The 20,914-nt window shown below is 44.8% G+C and overlaps 1 protein-coding gene across 11 annotated transcripts in view; it reads left to right on the top strand.

Annotated features, from left to right (window-relative positions):
• The first annotated feature begins 875 nt into the window (after window positions 1-875).
• The window catches only part of METTL21A (methyltransferase like 21A), a 58,255-nt gene continuing 38,216 nt past the window's right edge, over window positions 876-20,914 (top strand). Inside the window, exons 1-4 of one of the 11 annotated variants that reach the window (XM_030916149.1) lie at window positions 876-1,501; window positions 2,792-2,963; window positions 5,407-5,518; window positions 15,294-17,289. In XM_030916149.1, the coding sequence (XP_030772009.1) occupies window positions 1,491-1,501; window positions 2,792-2,963; window positions 5,407-5,518; window positions 15,294-15,691 (693 nt within the window). In that variant the 5' untranslated portion in view covers window positions 876-1,490 and the 3' untranslated portion in view covers window positions 15,692-17,289. The other 10 variants (XM_010386073.2, XM_010386071.2, XM_030916150.1 and 7 more) reach the window with 10 other exon arrangements.

Here is a 20,914-nt window from a genome sequence, read left to right as displayed (position 1 = left end):
GGGAGGTCTTAGATAAAGGGAAAGCTGAGAGGCAGAAACACCACCAAGCGCAGGAGGTAAGAGAGAAAGTAAATACTAAGAGAGAAAGCGAGAGGCCCAAAAAAGAAAACGAAAAAGGAGGTAAAGACCCTCACTGGTGGTCTTCCAAGTTCCCTTTTTACCCTCGAAGCCGCAGGCCCCAGCCTTCCGATGGAAGATAAATCTGGAGGCCAGGGACGCCGCCTACAGGACGGAAGAAGCCAGGAGAGGGAGGTTCAGGCCCCCGCCGGCCTCCCACCGCGGGCAGCAGACGCGGGCCCCGGGGGAGCTCTTAAAAATATGGGCGCTCCGGGCGGTAGGGGTTGGGGAGGTGGCGGTGGCTCACGCCTATAATCCCAGCACTTTGGGAGGCCGAGATGAGCGTATCACTGGAGGTCAGGAGTTTGAGGCCCGTCTGGGCAACATGGTGAAATCCCGTCTCTACTAAAAATACAAAAAAAGCCAATTAGCCGGCCGTAGTGGCGGGCGCCTGTAATCCCAGCTACTTCGGAGGCCGAGGCAGAACTGCTTGAACCCGGGAGGTGGAGGATGCAGTGAGCCGAGATCGCGCCACTGCACTCCAGCCTGGGCGACAGAGCAAGACTCCGTCTCAAACAAACAAACAAAAATCCCACAAAAATTTCTGGTGTAGGCCTGTAATCCCAGCTACTCGGGACACCGAGGCAGGAGAATCGCTTGAACCCGGAAGGCGGAGAATGCAGTGAGCTGAGATCGCGCCCTTGCACTCCAGCCTGGGCGTCAGAGACTCCGTCTCAAAAACAAACAAAAATCAGCGCTCTGGGCCCCCTTCCATGGCCAGCTCTCCGGGCCGGGGCGCGGGTAAGGGAGTTTACCCCAGTTCGTTCTAATGTGCAGCCGCGCTGAGAGTGCGGCGGGCGACGCGGGCTAGGGGGCCCTGGAGGAAAAGGAAGCCTGCCTCGGGAGGATACCGGCCCCCGCGCGGTCCCACTCAAGGGGACCCACTTCAGCCGCGCTCTCTGCCAGGGCCTGCGGCCGGGGTGCCAGGCCCTCGACACCTTCCACGTCCAGCGTGGGTCCTCACGGGCAGGTGCGCCTCGGCATCGGGAGGAGGGAGACTGGGGCACTGGAGTCTGCAGCGCCGCCCGGGGCAGGGGCTGGGACCGAGCGCGCGCCCGCAGCTCCGCGCTCCCGACTGCAGCAGGAGCCCGCCGCGTCCCCAGACCCATTTAAAAAACTTAACACTCGGGCGCCACGTGTTCACTTCCCCCACCGCGCTTTAGTTGAGAAGGGTTTTGTGACTTTTCCACTCGATTGCCGCCAAGCGGGCTATTACGCCGCTTCGGACCCCACAGTGGAGACGCGGAGACCAGAGTGACCACGCATTCTTCGTAGGGAGCTTTCTTCATCACCCGCTAACCCGCCACCTTTAAAACTAAAAAACAGGCATAAGGCGCAAGCGAGAAAGTCAGAGGCAGAGAGCGGTGGAGCACATGCTAGAAAGGTAAGGAGTACATTCAACGCCAGGTGGGTGGCTTTTCCCTCCGGCTGGGAGAGGCCGGGGCATCCCATGCTCTCCCTGCGCACCCGCGGCTGCTCGGCACCCTGGTCTCGCTCTCGCTCCTGCCCCCACAGCGCTTCCCTCGGCGGCCGGGGAAACGGATTAGGTCGGCCGCGTACTTGGGGATGCACGCGGGAAAACCCCGGTCTCCCCTCCCCGCAACGTCACTCCTTCTCCGCGCCACGGCCCGGCTCCGCCCTAGGCTCCAGGGACACCTGCAGGGGGCGGGGTGCCAGGAGACCGGAAACGCGTGGCCCCGGGCCGGGGCCGCCCGCCTCCGCCTCCGCCTCGTGGGCTCTTTAAGGCCGGCGGTTTCCGCAGCCAGCCCGGGGCGGGGAAAGCTGAGCGTGCGCCTCGGGGCCGCCTCCCGAGCCGTAAGTACCGGCGTGGCGACGCCTCCGCCCGGCCTGGGCGAGCCCTGGGCGCTCATCCGGGCAGCTCACGGCGCCCCGCCCGGGCGGGGGATCCTGAGAGGCCCTGTGCCCGGCCTCGCCTGATCTCCCTCTCACCCCTGGAGGGATGCCGCCGCTCCGGGGCCCGCGGGCAGGAAGGGCGCACTGGTTGGCCCGGGAGAGGGGTGAGTGGGGGGCAGCTCTAGGGGGACCTCGGGGAGGCCTCCGAGCCCCTGCTGTCCCCTTGAGCCACTCGGAGACCCCCAGTGTCGCTCCAGTCCCGGGAGGACGGAACTGCGGCGACCGTATATTTCTGGCTTATCAAACCGCTAACACCCAGTTTAAGGGCAGGTTCGGTACCATTGTTATCACTATTGAAGCAGCCGATGGAGGAGGGGAGGTGGGTGGCGAAACCGTAACAAAAGAACCCGGGCCGCCCGGCTGGCTGCAGCTGCTGTCCCGACTCCTGGGTCTGGATTGGAAGCGCTGCTTTCTCCGCTGCCCTGGGGCCCTGGGCGGTCACCGTCAGTTCCACCGCCTGTGCAGCTCTGAATTCACGGAGTGGTAGGAGTGCAATGTGTAGGGCATTCTGCGGAAGTTGGAATGTTCTGGGCTTTTTTTTTTTTTTCCTTCTCCGAAGACATCCGTTGACACAAGTTCCGAGCCAAATCTCACTCAGGTTCGGAAGAGACATGCAAAAGAAATTGGACAAAGGCTTCCTTCACCTGTTTGTATTTTTTTTCTTTTGAACTTGTAAAACAACCGTAAAAGCATTTGGAGTTAGTTAAGAGATAATGTATCTTTTGGCCAGAGCGTCACCCAAGATTCTTTTGCACGACAGGTCTGAGCAGAGGGGTGCAGGCGGGATGGCCCTGGTGCCCTATGAGGAGACCACGGAATTGGGGTTGCAGAAATTCCACAAGCCTCTTGCAACCTTTTCCTTTGCAAACCACACGATCCAGATCCGGCAGGACTGGAGACACCTGGGAGTCGCAGCAGTGGTTTGGGATGCGGTAAGTAAGCCCTGTGGGACCCCCGAAAACGTCCACACTTGCTTGTAAGACTTGTAAGACTGACTTTTATTTTTTTAAAACAGCTTTATTGAGATGTAATTCACATACCATACACTTCACCTTTTTTTTTTTTTTTTGAGACAGAGTCTCGAGTCTTGCTCTGTCGCCCAGGCTGGAGTGCAGTGGCGCGATCTCGGCTCACTGCTAGCTCCGCCTCCCGGGTTCATGCCATTCTCTTGCCTCAGCCTCCTGAGTAGCTGGGACTACAGGCACCCGCCACCACGCCAGGCTAATTTTTTGTATTTTTTTTTTAGTAGAGACAGGTTTTCACCATGTTGGCAAGGATGGTCTCGATCTTTTGACCTCGTGATCCGCCCGCCTCGGCCTCCCAAAGTGCTGGGATTACAGGCGTGAGCCACTGCGCCCGGCCAGCTTCACCTATTTAAAGTGCACAATTCTGTGCGGTTTTAAAAATTTAGCATATTCCCAGAGTAGTGCAACTATCACCGCTTCAATTTTAAAAGTTTTACTATCACTGCCATTCCAAACCGGTATCCCTTACGTCACTCCTCTTGTCCCCCCACATAGATTACATTTTTAAGGTGAGTAAATGAAAGCTGAGGAAAGTTAATGACTTGCCAGTAAATTACCCACTGGGTCAGAGAGGATCGGAAGGAAAGCTCCCAACTGCTTTGGACACGGATTCTCTCTTTTTTTTTTTTTTTTTTTTTTTTTTTTTTGAGACATCGTCTCTCTGTGTTGCCCAGGTTGGAGTGCAGTGGCGCAATCCCGGCTCACAGCAGCCTCCGCTTCCTGGAGTCAAGTGATTCTCACACCTCGGCCTCTGGAGTAGCTGGGGCTACAGGTACGCGCCACCACACCCGGCTAATTTTTGTATTTTTTGGTAGAGATGGGGTTTCGACATGTTGGCCAGGCTGGTCTGGAACCCCCGACCTCAAGTGATCTGCCCGCCTCAGCCTCCCAAAGTATTGGGATTACAGGCGTGAGCCACTGCGCCCTGCCGAGTTAGTCTCTTTATTCACAGAGTATTGTAAAGTGGCAGAGCCCAAAACGAAGATTATATGCTGTAAGTTTTCCATAGTTACAATCGTTAAAAAATTGTAACTGCTTTTTCACTTCTTCCCCTGGCAGCACTGTTCTGACTTGTGCCCCTAGCATCTAGCCCAAACCTAGGACTCAGTGGGAACTCAATGTTGAATGCATGATTGGCATAAATATAGTTTGACAGTTTTAACATTGTTAGGGATGTTAAACACATAGGAATAAAAATCTCAATATCGTAGTAATACCACTTCTAGGAATCCAGTCCAGGTAATTACATGAAAATTACTCTGGTAATAATAAAGATATATGCCTGGTGTGGTGGCTTGCACCTGTAATCCAAAAGTGAGCGTACATCTCAAAAAAAAAAAAAAAAATAAATAAATAAATAATAATGATGGGAAGTCTCCTAAATACCAAGAGGAATTGCCAATTATACTCACAATATGTGGCTGTGAGAAATAAATTATAGTAAAAGTTATGTTAACTTTATATACTTCTTTCTGTAGGGTCATAAGCAAATGCTAAACCACACATCAAGTATCCAAAATTTTGGCCAGAACTTACCTTCTGATGCCCAAAATGTATGGTGAGGGCCCCTGTGGGGCGATGACCATCAGTGACACAGCTCAGAGAGCCTTGGGCAATGTGTTGCTTTTTCCCTATGGGTGAAGTTGTGGCTTTGCTGACTTGAGTTTGGTTTAGGAACTGGGCGTTCCCTTAAACAAAATCATAGAAATTGTTCACGTCAGTTCTTGCAGAATAGTTGTGTAAACTTCAAGTGTAAAAGTGCCGTGATACAGTAAAAAGTTAAGTTTGCCAGGCTGGGTGTGGTAGCTCACGCCTGTAATCCTAGCATTTTGGGAAGCCGAGGCAGGCGGATCACTTGAACTCAGGAGTTCAAGACCAGCCTGGCCAATATGGCGAAACCCCATCGCTACCAAAAAAACTACAAAAAATAGCTGGGTGTGGTGGTACATGCCTGTGGTCCCAGTTACTGGGGGGGCCGAGGTGGGAGAATCACTTGAGCTTGGGAGGCGGAGGTTGCAGTGAGCCGAAATTGTGCCACTGCACTCCAGCCTGGGTGACAGATGGACTGAGACTCTCATCTAAAAAAAATAAATAAATAAAAAAATAAAATTAAGCTTCCAGATCCAGCAGGACCCCATTTAGTGTGGGCATCGTCTCTGGGCATTGCTGTGGGACCCTGTGCTTGCTCTTAAGGGGGAGGTTACCTTGCTTCACCAGCTAAGTTCCTGTGTGTGTTAAGTTGGGAATTGAACCTCGAAGTGGGAGAGGTATGTGTGTAGCTGACCTGAAACCCTGCAGCTACTCAAGCACATGTTGACCTTAATCATCATCACGCTGTGTTTTCACTCAGGCCATCGTTCTTTCCACGTATCTGGAGATGGGAGCCGTGGAGCTCAGGGGCCGTTCTGCCGTGGAGCTGGGTGCTGGCACGGGGCTGGTGGGCATAGTGGCTGCCTTGCTGGGTGAGTGTCATGCATTGACTCCTTAGTGAGCAGAACTCATTGAGAGGTGCATTTGCTGTTTTCTTAGCACAAAACCCATTGTGGGTTTTCCCCTTACTGGGTTATTATCTTTTGCTTATACTTATGAATTGTGGGCCAACTGCTGGGGCTCTTAACTCCAGTGAGGCTAACAGGCTAATTTCGCTCTCTCTCTCTAATTTCTCTCTCTAATTTCTGTCTCACACACACACTGTTATTTATACTTCCCATGGGAGATTGCTTCAGTTCTGTGATGCCAATAATACGGTCTTCAAGTGAGTCGATTCCAGGAGAATAATCTTGCCCATGCATAGAGTTTTTTCACATTAAGGGGCTTTCTTTCCCATAGACTATCAGATTTAACCCTGTGAGGGAGATAGAGCAGATAATCTTTTCTTCATTGCTGAGGGAACTTTGCTGGTTTTTCTCTTGTAGGGAGGTTTAGCCCCCACTATAGTTTGTACTGACTTCTTATTTTTAAAGTTGTATGAACAGCATACAGTTCTGACTTGATATCAAGGCTTGTCATTTTAAAATTTGGTATACAGACATTAATTGAGGCCTGGAGCTGGAGCATTTTTAGGCTTCATTGTTATTTTTATTATTGACTATTGACTCATTTCTATAACTTCTGACATATATAGTTCAAGCTATCTAATCATAAGGATAGACCAGCTTTCAAGATACCATGTATGATATTTATCACTTCCATATTGTCACCTGGTGCTCTTGTTAAAATGCAGATTCTGATTTGGCAGGGCTGGACTAGGGCCTGGGAACCTGCATTTCTAACAAGAAATAGAAATGTCAGTAGTGATGCCGACACTGCTAGTTCTCAGACCACACTCGGGTAGGAAGGATCCAGGATTCTAGAGTATTCTAAACCCATCACATTGTCTACAGATATTTGAGGACTAGCTAAAGCCCCTCTTTTGTTTTGCCTGTTTTCCAGAAACCCAATTCTTTTTCACTATTCCTTTTTCTGCTTAGCTGTTACTTTCCAAAATTCGATAGGGAGCATGGGCAGGGGTGGTGGTTAAAAGTCTGTATAGGGCCAGGCGCGGTGGCTCAAGCCTGTAATCCCAGCACTTTGGGAGGCCGAGATGGGCAGATCACGAGGTCAGGAGATCGAGACCATCCTGGCTAACATGTTGAAACCCCGTCTCTATTAAAAAAATACAAAAAAAACTAGCCGGACGATGTGGCGGGCGCCTGTAGTCCCAGCTACTCAGGAGGCTGAGGCAGGAGAATGGCGTAAGCCCAGGAGGCGGAGCTTGCAGTGAGCTGAGATCCGGCCACTGCACTCCAGCCTGGGCGACAGAGCCAGACTCTGTCTCAAAAAAAAAAAAAAAAAAAAAAAAAAAGTCTGTATAAATTGACGGAGATGTCCGTCCTCTTCGACCAGGGCACTTAAGTCATCAGTGAAGCCCTGGCTGGTACACTGCCTTTTATTCTTTTCAGGTGAGCCTTATAACATCCCCGTGTATGTTAGGTATTATTTTTAATTTTCATTTTTCAAACAAAGCTGGAATTCTGGGAGATTAAGCTACTTTCTGAAGTCCCGATCCCTGGAGATCTGGGACTCAAAACCAGGCTTGTTAGACACAGTTAGTTATTTTATTTTATTTATTTATTTATTTTTTGAGATGGAGTCTCACTCTGTTGCCCAGGCTGTAGTGCAGTGGCATGATCTCGGCTCACTGCAACCTCCACCTCCTGGGTTCAAGCGATTCTCCTGCCTCAGCTTCCTGAGTAGCTGGGACTACAGGCGCGTGCCACCATGCCCAACTAATTTTTTATTTTTGGTAGAGACGGGGTTTTACCATGTTGGCCAGGCTGGTCTTGAACTCCCGACCTCAAGTGATCTGCCCACCTTGGCCTCCCAAAGTGCTGAGATTACAGGAGTGAGCCACTGCGCCCGGCCTATTTTATTTTTTTTCTGTAATTCCAACTCCTCTCTCTGCTGATATGAGAAGAGTTACATAAGGGGAAATGAAGTGTCTTCTGTTTCCTCCTGAGAACCAGGGCTTCATGCAAAAACTATTGGCTGGTATATAGACATGTTAGTGTAGCAAAGTGCATAGGCTTAGTTATACTTGGTTTTGACTTTTCTTTTCATTCTTACTAGTTTTGTGACCTTGGGCAAGTTGCTTAACCTCTAAACATTGATTACCCCATCTGTACATTGTGCATAATAGTTATATTTACTCCACAGTGAGGAACCAATGAGATGTGTGTGTAACATCTGCTGGCTCATTGAGTGACACAAAGGGAATGCTCCACGAGTGTTGATTACTCTCTGAGTACTGCTTTTTCTGATCTAGCAATCTGGATCTCTGAGGTTGGGAAAGTCAGAATACGGTATTTCAGATACCACCATGAAGCAAAGCATGCTTCATGGCCAGGCTACACTGTGGCCTTGTGGAGTTCTTTCCTGCCCCACTGCAAAGGGTTAATTTCTGCCTTCTTTTCCCCATAGCGGTTGGAATACTCCTACCTCTATCACAGCTCTGTCACATTTTATTGCAGGCAGGTGTTTCATGTGTCTGTCTCTCCTGGCAGGCCAGGGCTCCTGAGGAAAGGGACCATGTTTCATTGTGTGCCCTTGGCCCTTGGACAACACCTACCACTCAGTATTTACTCAAATAATTCTGGAATAAGAGATGAACAAACTAGATTGAAGGCTTTTTGAAAATCACGGAAATTTATTCTGATTCAAGCAGCAGAGATAGAGAAATAATTTTTTAAATTATGAAAATATTTTTGTTATAAAACTGATGTAACTCTATTACAAAAGTAAGCTTAAAGAAAAGGGAAAAAAACTCACCAATGATTCTAATTATTCATGACTCTGCAACATAGTTACCATTAGTATTTTGGTGTGTTTTGTCTCTCCATCTGTATTTTTAATCATAGTTGTAATTATGATTATATATATGTGAATATATATGTCTGTGGATGTGTGTGTGTGTTGTGTATCTGTATATACACACCTATACAAATGATGTTTTCACATTGTGTCATAAGCATTTTTCTGCTACTGTATGATTTTCATACTCCCTATTTGTAGTAGCTACAAAGTATTAGGCTGGAGAAGTTTTGCTGTTGGAGCCTGAGGGTAACAAGATGTTAATCTCTTCAAAATAGAATCAGTGAGTACTAAAACAGGTAGTGATTTTGAAATATCAGGAAGAGATTATTACTCTTTTTAAAGTATTTTCCCTTTTTGTAACCTTAGTCATTTATTCCTGAATTTGGGGAGAACCCACCACAAGCCTGGCGGTCCACTGGATGGAGCAGTAAACAGGCTGGCAGGTGTCCCTGGAAGCTTATGTTCTGAGTTTAGTGGGTAGAGGTAAAGAAAGAACACACACACACACACAAAAGCAGTGCTATGTAGATATTTATATAGGGTGATGAGACTTTCCTGTTAAACCAGCTGCTAATTCCTGAGCAGTTCCTGTGTTCTGAGGACTGTGCATTACACCCTTTCATTCTCACAGTGACCCTGCATGGTAAGTAGGCCTTACCTACTTATAGCGCCCTTCCATTGGTGAAAGGAAGGCTTCTTGGAGGGTAAGTAACTTGCCTGAGGTCACAAAGCTAATGGATTGTGCTTAGAATTTGAATCCAATCTGACTCTCAAACGCTGGTTCTTAGTTTGAAAATCTCCCTGGCCTTAATGCTACTTGGAACTATAGTAGTCCCCCCTCATCTGTGATCACTTTCCCCGGCTTCAGTTACCCACTGTCAGCCTTGGTCTGAAAACCGGTGACTAGAGTATGATATTTTGAGAGAGAGAGAGAGAGAGAGAGAGAGAGAGACAGAGAGAGAGAGAGAGAGACAGACAGACAGACCGACCACATTCACATACCTTTTGTTGTTGTTTTTGAGACGTAGTCTCACTCTGTCACCCAGGCTGGAGTGCAGTGATGCGATCTCAGCTCACTTCAACCTCCGCCTGCTCCCTCCCACCCCCCGCTCCCGTTCAAGCAATTCTCCTGCCTCAGCCTCTTGAGTAGCTGGTATTACAGGCACCTGCCACCATGCCAGGCTAATTTTGTTTTGTATTTTTAGTAGAGATGGGATTTCTTGGCCAGGCTAGTTTTGAACTCCTGACCTTGTGATCTACCCATAACTTTTATTATGGTATATTGTTATAATTATCCTGTTTCATTATTTATTGTTTATCTCTTACTGTGCCTAATGTAGAAATTAAACTTTACCATAGGTGTATACATATTGGAAAAACATCTTATATACAGGGTTTGTTACTATCTGTGGTTTCAGGCATCCACTGGGGGTCTTGGAACATATCCATTGCAGATAAGAGGGAACTGCTATATCCATAGAATAAAAACACCCCATCTTGAAGATAGGAGGATTCTGTAAATTGGGATGGGGTCAGGGAATCTGAACTTTAAAAGCTTCCCATGTGATTTGATGCCTAGCGAAGCCTGTGGACCACTGTCTTGAAATATAATGCTCAGGAAGATACCATCTTCAACTTTTCTGTAATTCGAGTGCAAATCTCAGCTGAACTTTTGGCTTGTGTGTTTAACTGAAAGCTGGATATCTGTCCCTGGCTATCTCCCAGCACTTCAAATGGTATCTGTTTAAACCCAAACGCTTCTCGTTCTAAACTCGTTCTTCCTCCTTTATTCTGAGTTGGCATCGCCTTCCAAGTAGTCACTGCCCCCCCAACTCCTAGACTCCCCTTCTACCTCCCCTACCCCTTGGAGTCCCGCTGATTCTGTCTTTTAACTATTTCCTGGATCTATCTCTCTCTGTCCCCTCCCACTGCCTGGCTTGAGCGCTCATCATCTGTCACCTGCCTGCATGACCACATCACTCTTCCACCTGGCCTATCTGCCTCTGTTTGTCTTTTTAAACCTACTTTCTCAATAGCTGTTAGAGTGGCCCATCTAAAATGCAAAATCGATGGCATGACCTGTGCTTGAACACTTCTCTGGCTTCCCACTGCCTGCCTGCAGGCTAAATCCCAGCTGTCTTAGTAAGGCTTTGTTATCTCATCCTGTCTGACTCTTCAGCCTCACTTTTTCTCAGCAAGATTGCAGTGCATGAAGTTCCTGGACACACCTCCTGCTCTGGCCTGTCCCATCTGCCTTGGATGCCCTTTCTTCACACCTTTCCCTTGGTTCATGCCTCATCTTTTAAGCGTAAGCTCAGATTTCCCTTCCTTTGGGAAGTTTTCTTTGACCTCTGCTCCTCTTGAAGAATTTCTCCTTTGTGATTTCCTGTGCACACTCATGTTTCTTTTTTTTTTTTTTTTTTTTTTTTTTTTTTTTTTTTTTTTTTTTTTTTTGAGACGGAGTCTTGCTCTGTCACCCGGGCTGGAGTGCAGTGGCCAGATCTCAGCTCACTGCAAGCTCCGCCTCCCAGGTTCACGCCATTCTCCTGCCTCAGCCTCCCGAGTAGCTGGGACTACAGGCGCCCGCCACCTCGCCCGGCTAGTTTTTTGTATTTTTAGTAGAGACGGGGTTTCACTGTGTTAGCCAGGATGGTCTCGATCTCCTGACCTTGTGATCCGCCCGTCTCGGCCTCCCAAAGTGCTGGGATTACAGGCTTGAGCCACCGCGCCCGGCCTCATGTTTCTATTATTTTTCTTCCCACACTGCATCCCAACTGTGTTTATGTGTCTCTCCCGTGTGAGACTTTGAGTTCCGGGTAAGGACTTTCTTCCTCATCTTTGTATCTCTAGCACATAGTATGTGCTTGAATGTTTGCATAAATAAGGTGTTATAAAACTAAAATGAAAAGTGCTGACATGTTTATACATTCTTTTCCCATTACTAATTGACAGCATACTGTGTTGTCTTATTGGGTCAGTTTCCATTAGTCTTTTCTGAACTAAATACTGTCTCACCCTCCTTACCTAGCATAAATCTCACGGGCAGTCATTTTATCACCATCTTCATGCACGGTTGACACTGACACCCTCCCTTTCTTTGCTTCAAAACAAGCCAGGTTAACTGCAGCCTTCCACTGTCCCCGGTCTGTGCCTCTGTGGCTGAGAGGGGCTGAAGGAAATGCTGCTGCTGGGTTTTACTGTATTTTTTTTTTTTTTTTTGATAGGAAGTTTTGCTCTTGTTGCCCAGGCTGGAGTACAGTGGGATGATCTTGGCTCACTGCAACCTCCGCCTCCCAGGTTCAAGCCATTCTCCTGCCTCAGTCTCCTGAGTAGCTGGGATTAGAGGCGCCTGCCACCACACCTGGATAATTTTTTGTATTTTTAGTAGAGACAGTTGGCCAGGCTGGTCTCGAACTCCTGACCTCAGGTGATCCACCCATCTTGGCCTCCCAAAGTGCTGAGATTACAAGTGTGAGCTGCCGCACCCAGCCGGATATTCTGTCTCTCACTTGAATGTAAGTTGTATGAGGGGAGAGATTTCTGTCCCGTGGCTGATGGTAGTCATTCAGATATGTGTGGAATTACAGGGAGTGGTCAACTGACATTAAGTTCCTATTCAGACTTCTGGAGTACCTACCAGATTAGAAGTAGTCTTTGAAATGCCTGGGACAGACATTAGAGAAGGCCTTTATGAGCTGGTAAAATGAATACTGAGGTGATGTGCAGATGACTCAGTCACTCCAATACTGCCTGCAGAGTGCTCTGTGTACTGTTAAGAAATTTCAGAGATACACTTCTAACTCAAACCCTGGAAGAGGCTGTCTGCATTTTTTTTTTTTTTTTTTTAAGAGATAGGGTCTCGCTCTGTTGCCCAGGCTGGTGTGCAGTGGCATGACTATGGCTCATTGCTCACATGACAAAATACCAAAAATAGGGAAAGCCTGTTTCGTGAGGTTAAAATTTTAAAAAAGAATGATAGGGCTGGGTACAGTGGCTCAGGCCTATAATCCCAGCACTTTGGGAGGCCAAGACAGGTGGATTGCTTGAGCCCAGGGGTTGGAGACCAGCCTGGACAACATGGCAAAACCCTCTCTGTATATTAAAAAAAAAAAAAAAAAAAAAACAGAATCGAGAAATTGGCTATTAAGAAATCCCAGTCCACCTCTCCTTAGGCTGTTATGAAGCAGCCAATCTATATGTGTTTATGTAATACATATATAATCACTGAAAAATTACTGAATTGTATGACAGTAATGTAAGTGAAAGTACTTGTTAAGTGCTAAGTTAAAGTTGCTCTTCTTTTTCTTTTTTTTTTTTTTTAAGACGGAGTCTCACTGGGTCGCCAGGCTGGAGTGCAGTGGTACGATCTCGGCTCACTGCAACCTCCGCCTCCCGAGTTCAAGCAATTCTCCTGCTTCAGCCTCCTGAGTGGCTGGGACTATAGGCGTGCGCCACCACGCCCAGCTAAATTTTTGTATTTTTAGTAGAGATGGGGTTTCACCATGTTGGCCAGGATGGTCTTGATCTCTTGACCATCGTGATCTGCCTGCCTCGGCCTCCTAAAATGCTGGGATTACAGGCATGAGCCACTGTGCCTGGCCTAAAGTTGTTCTTTAAGTGCAGCCTTGACCTCCTGGGCTCCAGCGATCCTCCCACCTCAGCCTCCTGAATAGTGCCACCATGCGTGGCTAATTTTTTAATTTTTTGTGGAGATGGAGTCTCTCTATGTTGTCAGGACTGGTCTTGAACTCCTGGGCTCAAGTGATGCTACTGCCTCAGCCTCCCAGAGTGCTCGGATTACAGGTGTGAGCCACTTGGCCTGGCTGTCTGCAATTTTTATTGTCAGAAGAGATGAAAACTATCATTGAAATCTGCCCATTGGGCAATACACTGTCTAGCAATGAATGGTCAAAGTGGTAGGTTCAGGCTTCTAAAATTCAACAACTTGAGCATTTTCATCAGTATCTCATACTAGGACTGTAAATTTCAAATTGAATTACTGCCCTAATTTATGTGTCAAGATAAGAAACACTGAGTTTCAGATGCCACTGAAATAGTGCTTACTGCAGCTAGTCTGGAATCCTGTGGGAAGATTACCTATGAAGATTACAAACTGAAGAAGGATGCAAATGGAAAGAATTTTATGAAAGATTGAAACATAATTTTAAATTTCGGAATTTCTGGGGCCAGAAGTAAAGAGTATTACACGTATTATTATATCTTTCCTACAACGTAGATGAGGTGGATCCAACCTGATCTTACGTGCTTGCTCCACCTTAAGGTCGTCTCTTACCCACATTGGTTCAAAAAAAAGGATCTTTTTGTCAACAATCCATAAGAAACAGTTTAACTTTCTACACTGTGTGTAGAAACTTAGCATTAAGAACAAGCATTTTAACTTACATTACTGTAATATACTTAAGTAATTTTTAAGCTTACAATTTTTCAATAACTATATATGGAAAACATGTAAGTTGGCTGCTTCATAACAACCTAAGGAGAAGTGGACTGGGATTTCTTAGTAGCCAATTTATTTCTTCCATGATTCTTTTTAAAACTGTAACCTTACAAAACAGCCTTTCCCTGTTTTTGGTATCTTGTCCTCTTTGCAATAACAGTCTGCTCCCAGATTTTTTTTTTTTTTTTTTTTTTTTGAGACCGGGTGTTGCTCTGTTGCCCAGGCTGGAGTGTATTGGCATAATAACAGTTCACTGCAGCCCTGACCTTCCACGCTCACATGATATCCCACCCATGCCTCCTGAGTAGCTAGGACCACAGGTGTGCACTGTGCTTAATTAAAAACAAAAATTATTTGTAGAGATGGAGTCCCCTGTGTTACCCAGGCTGGTCTTGAACTCCTGGGCTCAAGAGCTTCTCCCACCTCAGCCTCCCTAAGTGCTGAGATTACAGGCATGAGCCACCATACCTGGCCTGCTCCCAGATTTTTCATTCTTGGATTCCATTTTACCCTGCGGCCAACTGACTTCAAGATAATGACCTTTGGGAGGCCAAGGCGGGCGGATCACAAGGTCAGGAGATGGAGACCATCCTGGCTAACATGGTGAAACCCTGTCTCGACTAAAAATACAAAAAATTAGCCGGGCATGGTGGCAGGCGCCTGTAGTCCCAGCTACTCAGGAGGCTGAGGCAGGAGAATGGCGTGAACCCGGGAGGCAGAGCTTGCAGTGAGCTGAGATCGCGCCACTGCACTCCAGCCTGGGCGACAGAGCAAGACGCTGTCTCAAAAAAAAAAAAAAAAAAGATAATGACCTAATGAATAAAGTATGGGCCAGCTCTGTTGGCAGAATTCAGAAGCATCAGCCGTGTCACTGCTTAATTCTGCTTTTTTTTTTTTTTTTGAGATGGAGTTTTGTTCTTGTCACCTAGGCTGGAGTGCAGTGGCGAGATCTCAGCTCTGCAACCTCTGCCTCCCAGGTTCAAGCGATTCCCTTGCCTCAGCCTCCCGAGTAGCTGGGATTACAGGTACCCGCCACCATGCCTGGCTAGTTTTGTATTTTTAGTTAGCCATGTTGGCCAGGCTGATCTCCAACTCCTGACCTCAGGTGATCTGCCCGCTTTGGCCTCCCAAAGTGCTGGGATTAAAGGCATGAGCCACCGTGCCCAGCCAGTTCTGCAATTTATAGGCACAATTTTAGCAAATAGCAGGTATGTCATAGAGGCAAATCCAGAGTCACTTTTACCAGTAGTTAGTGCAAAAGGAGTTAGGAGTCATTTTTCTATTGCAGCTGTCCATGAAAGGCATGATTGATATTCTGTGTATCAGATGCAATATTTAAGAGACACTCTACATTTAACTTGACCCCCTCTCTACCTAACAGAGCTGTACTGATGTGCACATCACTTTTTCTTTGTCCCACATTGTAGGTGCTCATGTGACTATCACGGATCGAAAAGTAGCATTAGAATTTCTTAAATCAAACGTTCAAGCCAACTTACCTCCTCATATCCAATCCAAAACTGTTGTTAAGGAGCTGACTTGGGGACAGAATTTGGGGAGTTTTTCTCCTGGAGAATTTGACCTGATACTTGGAGCTGATATCATATATTTAGAAGAGACATTCACAGATCTTCTTCAAACACTGGAACATCTCTGTAGCAATCACTCCGTGATTCTTTTAGCATGCCGAATTCGCTATGAACGGGATAACAACTTCTTAGCAATGCTGGAGAGGCAATTTACTGTGAGAAGGGTTCACTATGATCCTGAAAAAGATGTACATATTTACGAAGCACAGAAGAGAAACCAGAAGGAGGACTTATAATTGGCTATAATTTATAAGAATGCTGTCATTGAGTGTGTCACTTAAGGTCTTAGACTGCAAATCTAACCATATGTAATGTCTTACTGTACAAAAAGTCTAAACCAAAGGTTCTCAGGGGAGAAAGCACATGTGCAGTTTTAAAACAAAGCAGTGCTTTGTCTCATTGCTATGAGTTTTAGTCATACTTTACTCACTCTGAAATCCAATTAACATTAAAGGATTAAGTGTGAGATTTTGGTTTATGCTATTTCTGTATCTCATACTACTCCCTCTTAATAAACAGTTTACACTGATGACATGAAGGCTGGTATAAAGGTATCTTTAAATGAGCAAGCTTTCTTTGGTAAGATTAAATCTTACAAATTATTTTTAAAACCTTCTGATATATACAATGTTTAGCCAAGTTTTCTGATTTTCCGAATGTAAAACAAAAGGTTTAACATACATTCCTTGAGCTGTTAGTGCTATTGAAACCTTTTGCCCTGTTTAAGTCCTAAAAACTTTTAGTTGGTTGAGTAGGATATGAGGTTTTTTGAGTCTCATATCATACTTTTTGCCTTAATTTCAGGTTTATATATGTTAATAAAGGAATTAAATAAAAATGAAATTTCAGTTACTTTTTGAAAGCACCTGAAATCTGGCTGGGTGCGGTGGCTCATGCCTGTAATCCCACCACTTTGGGAGGCTGAGGCAGGCAGATCACTTGAGGTCAGGAGTTCAAAAACAGCCTGGCTAACATGGTGAAACCCCATCTCTACTAAAAATACAAAAATTAGCCGGGCGTGGTGGCAGGCGCCTGTAATCCCAGCTACTTGGGAGGCTGAGGCAGGAGAATCACTTGGACCTGGGAGGCAGAAGTTGCAGTGAGCTGAGATTGCACCATTGTACTCCAGCCTGGGGGACAAGAGCAAGACTCCGTCTCAAAAAAAAAAAAAAAAGCACCTGAAATCTTGAATAGGTTGTCTATTTCAAGTCAGAAGCTGAGGTTTTCCCCTTCTGCTTTACCCTTGCTCAAATGTCTTAATGCAATTATTTCCCGAGCTTTCCTTGCTTCCTTAACAATGCATAGGATGACATTAGAAGTTTTAAATCTCATCCCTCCCTGAGAGGTTAGCTTCCCATATGTAAGCTCCTTTTGTATTGTACTTGTAATTGCTCATTCAACGTTAGTATTGCCCCATAGAGTGTAAGCTTCTTGAGGGCCAAGAATACTTCTGCCTCTTCCATTGTTGCTTCCCGAGTACCTTCTGTATATTTCATAACCAAATAATGAAAAAGATATATTCCATTTAAAGGACATTGACTTTGGGTTAAATGATTGTTATACTGTTTGATGATTATCTTTGATAACACTTTGACATCTCACACACACATGAACTTTTCTTTTTACAATGCAAACATTTAAACAATAGCTTAACTTTAGACTGCAAGAATATAATCTCAATATGGTATTTGGTACTAGAGATAGATTTCTTTTATAAAATCTTAAAAACAGGACGTTCTCTTCCTTTTAATCCCAGAGGTGAAAATATTCAGTATGTCATTTTCTACATATATTGAAATAGCAGTTTCACTTTAATAAAGATGGATTAAAAGTTGTGAGCATTCTGTGATATACTAGTTCAACACAAGTCTAATACACGTGAAATGGAAATATCCATTGCTTACTGAATCCATAAAATGTCAGTGCTGCACCATGAATATGAAAGATTGTTTAAAACAAAGCCTGGCAGTATCAACAACACTGTAGTGACAAGCCAGTCCCACTTAGGTATGTTATTGGAAATGCATATATTAGTTAGAGTTCAGTTTCTTTAAGATCCATAACTTTGGAGATGGGTGTTAACATGGATGGGGCAGGGTGGGTTAGAGGTGGGAGCTTCAATAATATGCCTGGGTGATCTACCAAATGAGGTAAGCTATTATTGGGTTGTTTTCCATTTTCATAAAACATTAAGAATCAGAAAAATTTGAAGGCAGCTTTTTTCCTTTGACCTACAAATTAGAAGCAGAGGCAAGAAAAAACAAAAATCATCATAAATAGGTTGTCCAAGTGAAAAATCAAGTGATTTTCTTGGCTTGGGGCTTAGAATGTTGTTGCAGGTCAGGTTCCTTGGGGAAATAGACTCAAAGATTGAGATTAGGGTGTGAAAAGTTTAAATGGGAATGCTTTTTCCAAGATCAATATTCTGACCTTGGAAAGCAGACAGACTGGGAAAGAGGAAGAAATTGGGCTGGGATGTAGTCAGGAAAGTCCTCAGCTAATTCTTTAGAGTTGAGATGGTCCTGCAGTTAAGCCATAACTGAAGCAGGTGATGGTCCTTTATGACCCTGCGTGGACTGGTGGATACAAGGGTCATAACCTGAAGCTGAAGACAATACTGGAGAGGGAGTCTGTTGGGAGCCATCAGCCATCAACATTCCCGGAAGCTGGGGAAATGAGTGTTTCAGGTGTGTGTGTGTGACAGAGCGAGCGAGAGCGTATCTGAGCAGCACACCACAGTGTCCACTACCAATGTCAGTGAAGTTGGGATGTATTTTTTACTTAAATATTTTATCCCATAAATGCACATTTTAAGTGTGCTTGTTTTGTCCTCAAGTTAAAGATAGAAACCTAATCCAAACCTATTTTACTAAGTCTTGATTCTCACTCACATTGCCCAATTTCTTTAAACAGTTATGCATTTAAATAATCCAGTGGGTATCACTAACTTTTCCCCCAATTAATACCAAATACTGCTGCCAAGATGCTGTGTTAAAATGTATGTATGATACAAGGTTCTTGGAACCCCACTATAAAGAATGTTGTTTTCCAAGTAGATTATCACTTAAAGGGTAGCTTGCTTTAGTTCATGGTAGATGGCCTGGATACCATCTTTAAATAGTAGTTATCAAAATGCTTTTATCTGTTAACTGAACACTAGATTGCAAACTCAGGGCAGGATAACATTATTTGGAATGTTTTATCTTAGCAAATACAATTTATGCTCCTAGAAAGCAAGGATGGTAGGACATGTCCGTATATCTTTTTTTTTTTTTTTTTTTTTTTTTTTTTGAGATGGAGTTTTGCTTGTTACCCAGGCTGGAGTGGAGTGCAGTGGCGTGATCTTGGCTCACTGCAGCCTCTGCCTCCTGGGTTCAGGCAATTCTTCTGCCTCAGCCTCCTGAGTAGCTGGGATTACAGGTGCCCGCCACCATGCCCGGCTAATTTTTTGTATTTTTAGTAGAGATGGGGTTTTAATTATATTGGCCAGACTGGTCTCGAACTCTTGACCTCGTGATCCACCCACCTCAGCCTCCCAAAGTGCAGGGATTATAGGTGTGAGCCACCATGCCTGACCTTATATTCTGTATTTCAGGTGGTAACATGGTGCCCTGTTCATAAAGGGAGTTCACACTGACTCATGAAAAATACACATTCCTTTACAGATGAGTTACCATATACTTAATTTATGTGCTTTATTTCTCCTTGCCCAAGGTATAGGAGAAATAAATTTGCAGGAATATTAAAGTATTGAGGCATACTCTGAATAACAAAATTACCATAATGTAAAAGATTCACCTCCAATAATAATACCATTTAATTGCTGTTTATGGGAAGCATTTGCTGCCAATTCTTTAAAAATGAACAAAAATAAAATTTTAAAGTACTTAAAAAAATCACTATATAATGTACCCCAGTACTGTTAAGTGGCCCTAGGTATAGGACTTCACTTAATAGTTGGTAAAACAGACTTGTAATTTGTGTTAGTGTTAGACAAACAGTCACAACCTCACTGCTCCCCAGAATGTCTCTCTAGAGAGAAGTAGCTTTCTCAAGGTCTTTTAACACGAATGTAGTGAGTATAGAGAACCCTGCTCTGGGAAACTGGAGACTTTTATTGTCTTAGCACTGACATAAACAGCATGACACCAGATAGTCCTTAGTTCTGTTTTACCTTAAAACGTGAAGATTTTTTTTTTTTTTTTTTTGAGATGGGAGTCTTGCTCTGTCGCCCAGGCTGGAGTGCAATGGCACAATCTCGGCTCACTGCAACCTCTGCCTCCTGGATTTAACCGATTCTCCTGCCTCAACTTCCCAAGTAGCTGGGATTATAGGCGCCTGCCACCATGCCTGGCTAATTTTTGTATTTTTTAGTAGAGACGGGGTTTTACCATGTTTGTCAGCCTGGTCTCAAACTCCTAACCTCAGGTGATCTGCTCGCCTCTGCCTTGGCCTCCCCAAGTGCTGGGATTACAGGTGTGAGCCACTGCACAAGGCCCAACTTGAAGATTTAATTGTTAGCTCTTTCTGCTCTAAAATCATGTTACACCTGTATTTCCTTCTACAACCAGAGAGGAGTTAAACATTTAGTAACACTAGAAAAGATGGCATATTGAAAACTTGTTTCTTTGCTAAGAACAATTATTTCTGAGGATGAGATTAGAAAGAAAACAGTATTAACAGAGATGAGAAAAGGAAAGCCTTATTAGTCTGTGCCACTTCTAATTTTAATTCCAGAAAAAAATGCCTAGACTGTAAAGTTTGACATAAAAATAGTAATCAACATAATTTAATAAAAATTGCTTAGCAGATACCTAATAATAATTAGGAAACAATATCCAAATACGAAGAAAACCATAATTCAGAAATAACTTTTACTTCTCAGTATCCTGGAGATATAACTTGTGTAGACCTAGTTACCAACCTGTGTATATCTGTAACAGTAAAAAATGTCAAACAGCCAAATGTCCCCAAAAGAGGGTACTGGTTAAACTGTATCTGTACAATGGCAGCTGTTTATAAACCACTGTTTGTAGCTACCTTTTGTATAAGAAAGGGAGAGGGAGGAGGAGAGAACATACATTATATTTGTGTATATATGCACAGACTGTCATGAAAAACATAACACAGAAACTGCTTACAGTTTGCCCTTTTGCATGTTCCATTTTTTTTTACAAGTGTACATATTTCATGAAGTTTGAAAATAATGAGGACATTATAAAGCAAAAATTTATAGGTGAAAATTATAAGGGCCTAGTACCCAGAATATATAAGGAACTTAGAACCCAACAATAAAATTTCAGTGAACAAAGGACTTGAACAGACATTTCTCCAAAGAAGATACACAGGTGGCCAAACACAAGAAAAGATGCTCTACATCATTAGTAATCAGGGAAATGCAAATCAAAACCACAATGAGAGACCACACCCATGAGGATGGCTATAATTTTTTAAATGGC

Source organism: Rhinopithecus roxellana, chromosome 14 (assembly GCF_007565055.1).
Source record: "Rhinopithecus roxellana isolate Shanxi Qingling chromosome 14, ASM756505v1, whole genome shotgun sequence".
NCBI lineage: Eukaryota > Metazoa > Chordata > Mammalia > Primates > Cercopithecidae > Rhinopithecus > Rhinopithecus roxellana.
Note: the sequence above shows the minus strand (reverse complement) of the source record. Positions and strands in the feature narration are given on the sequence as shown.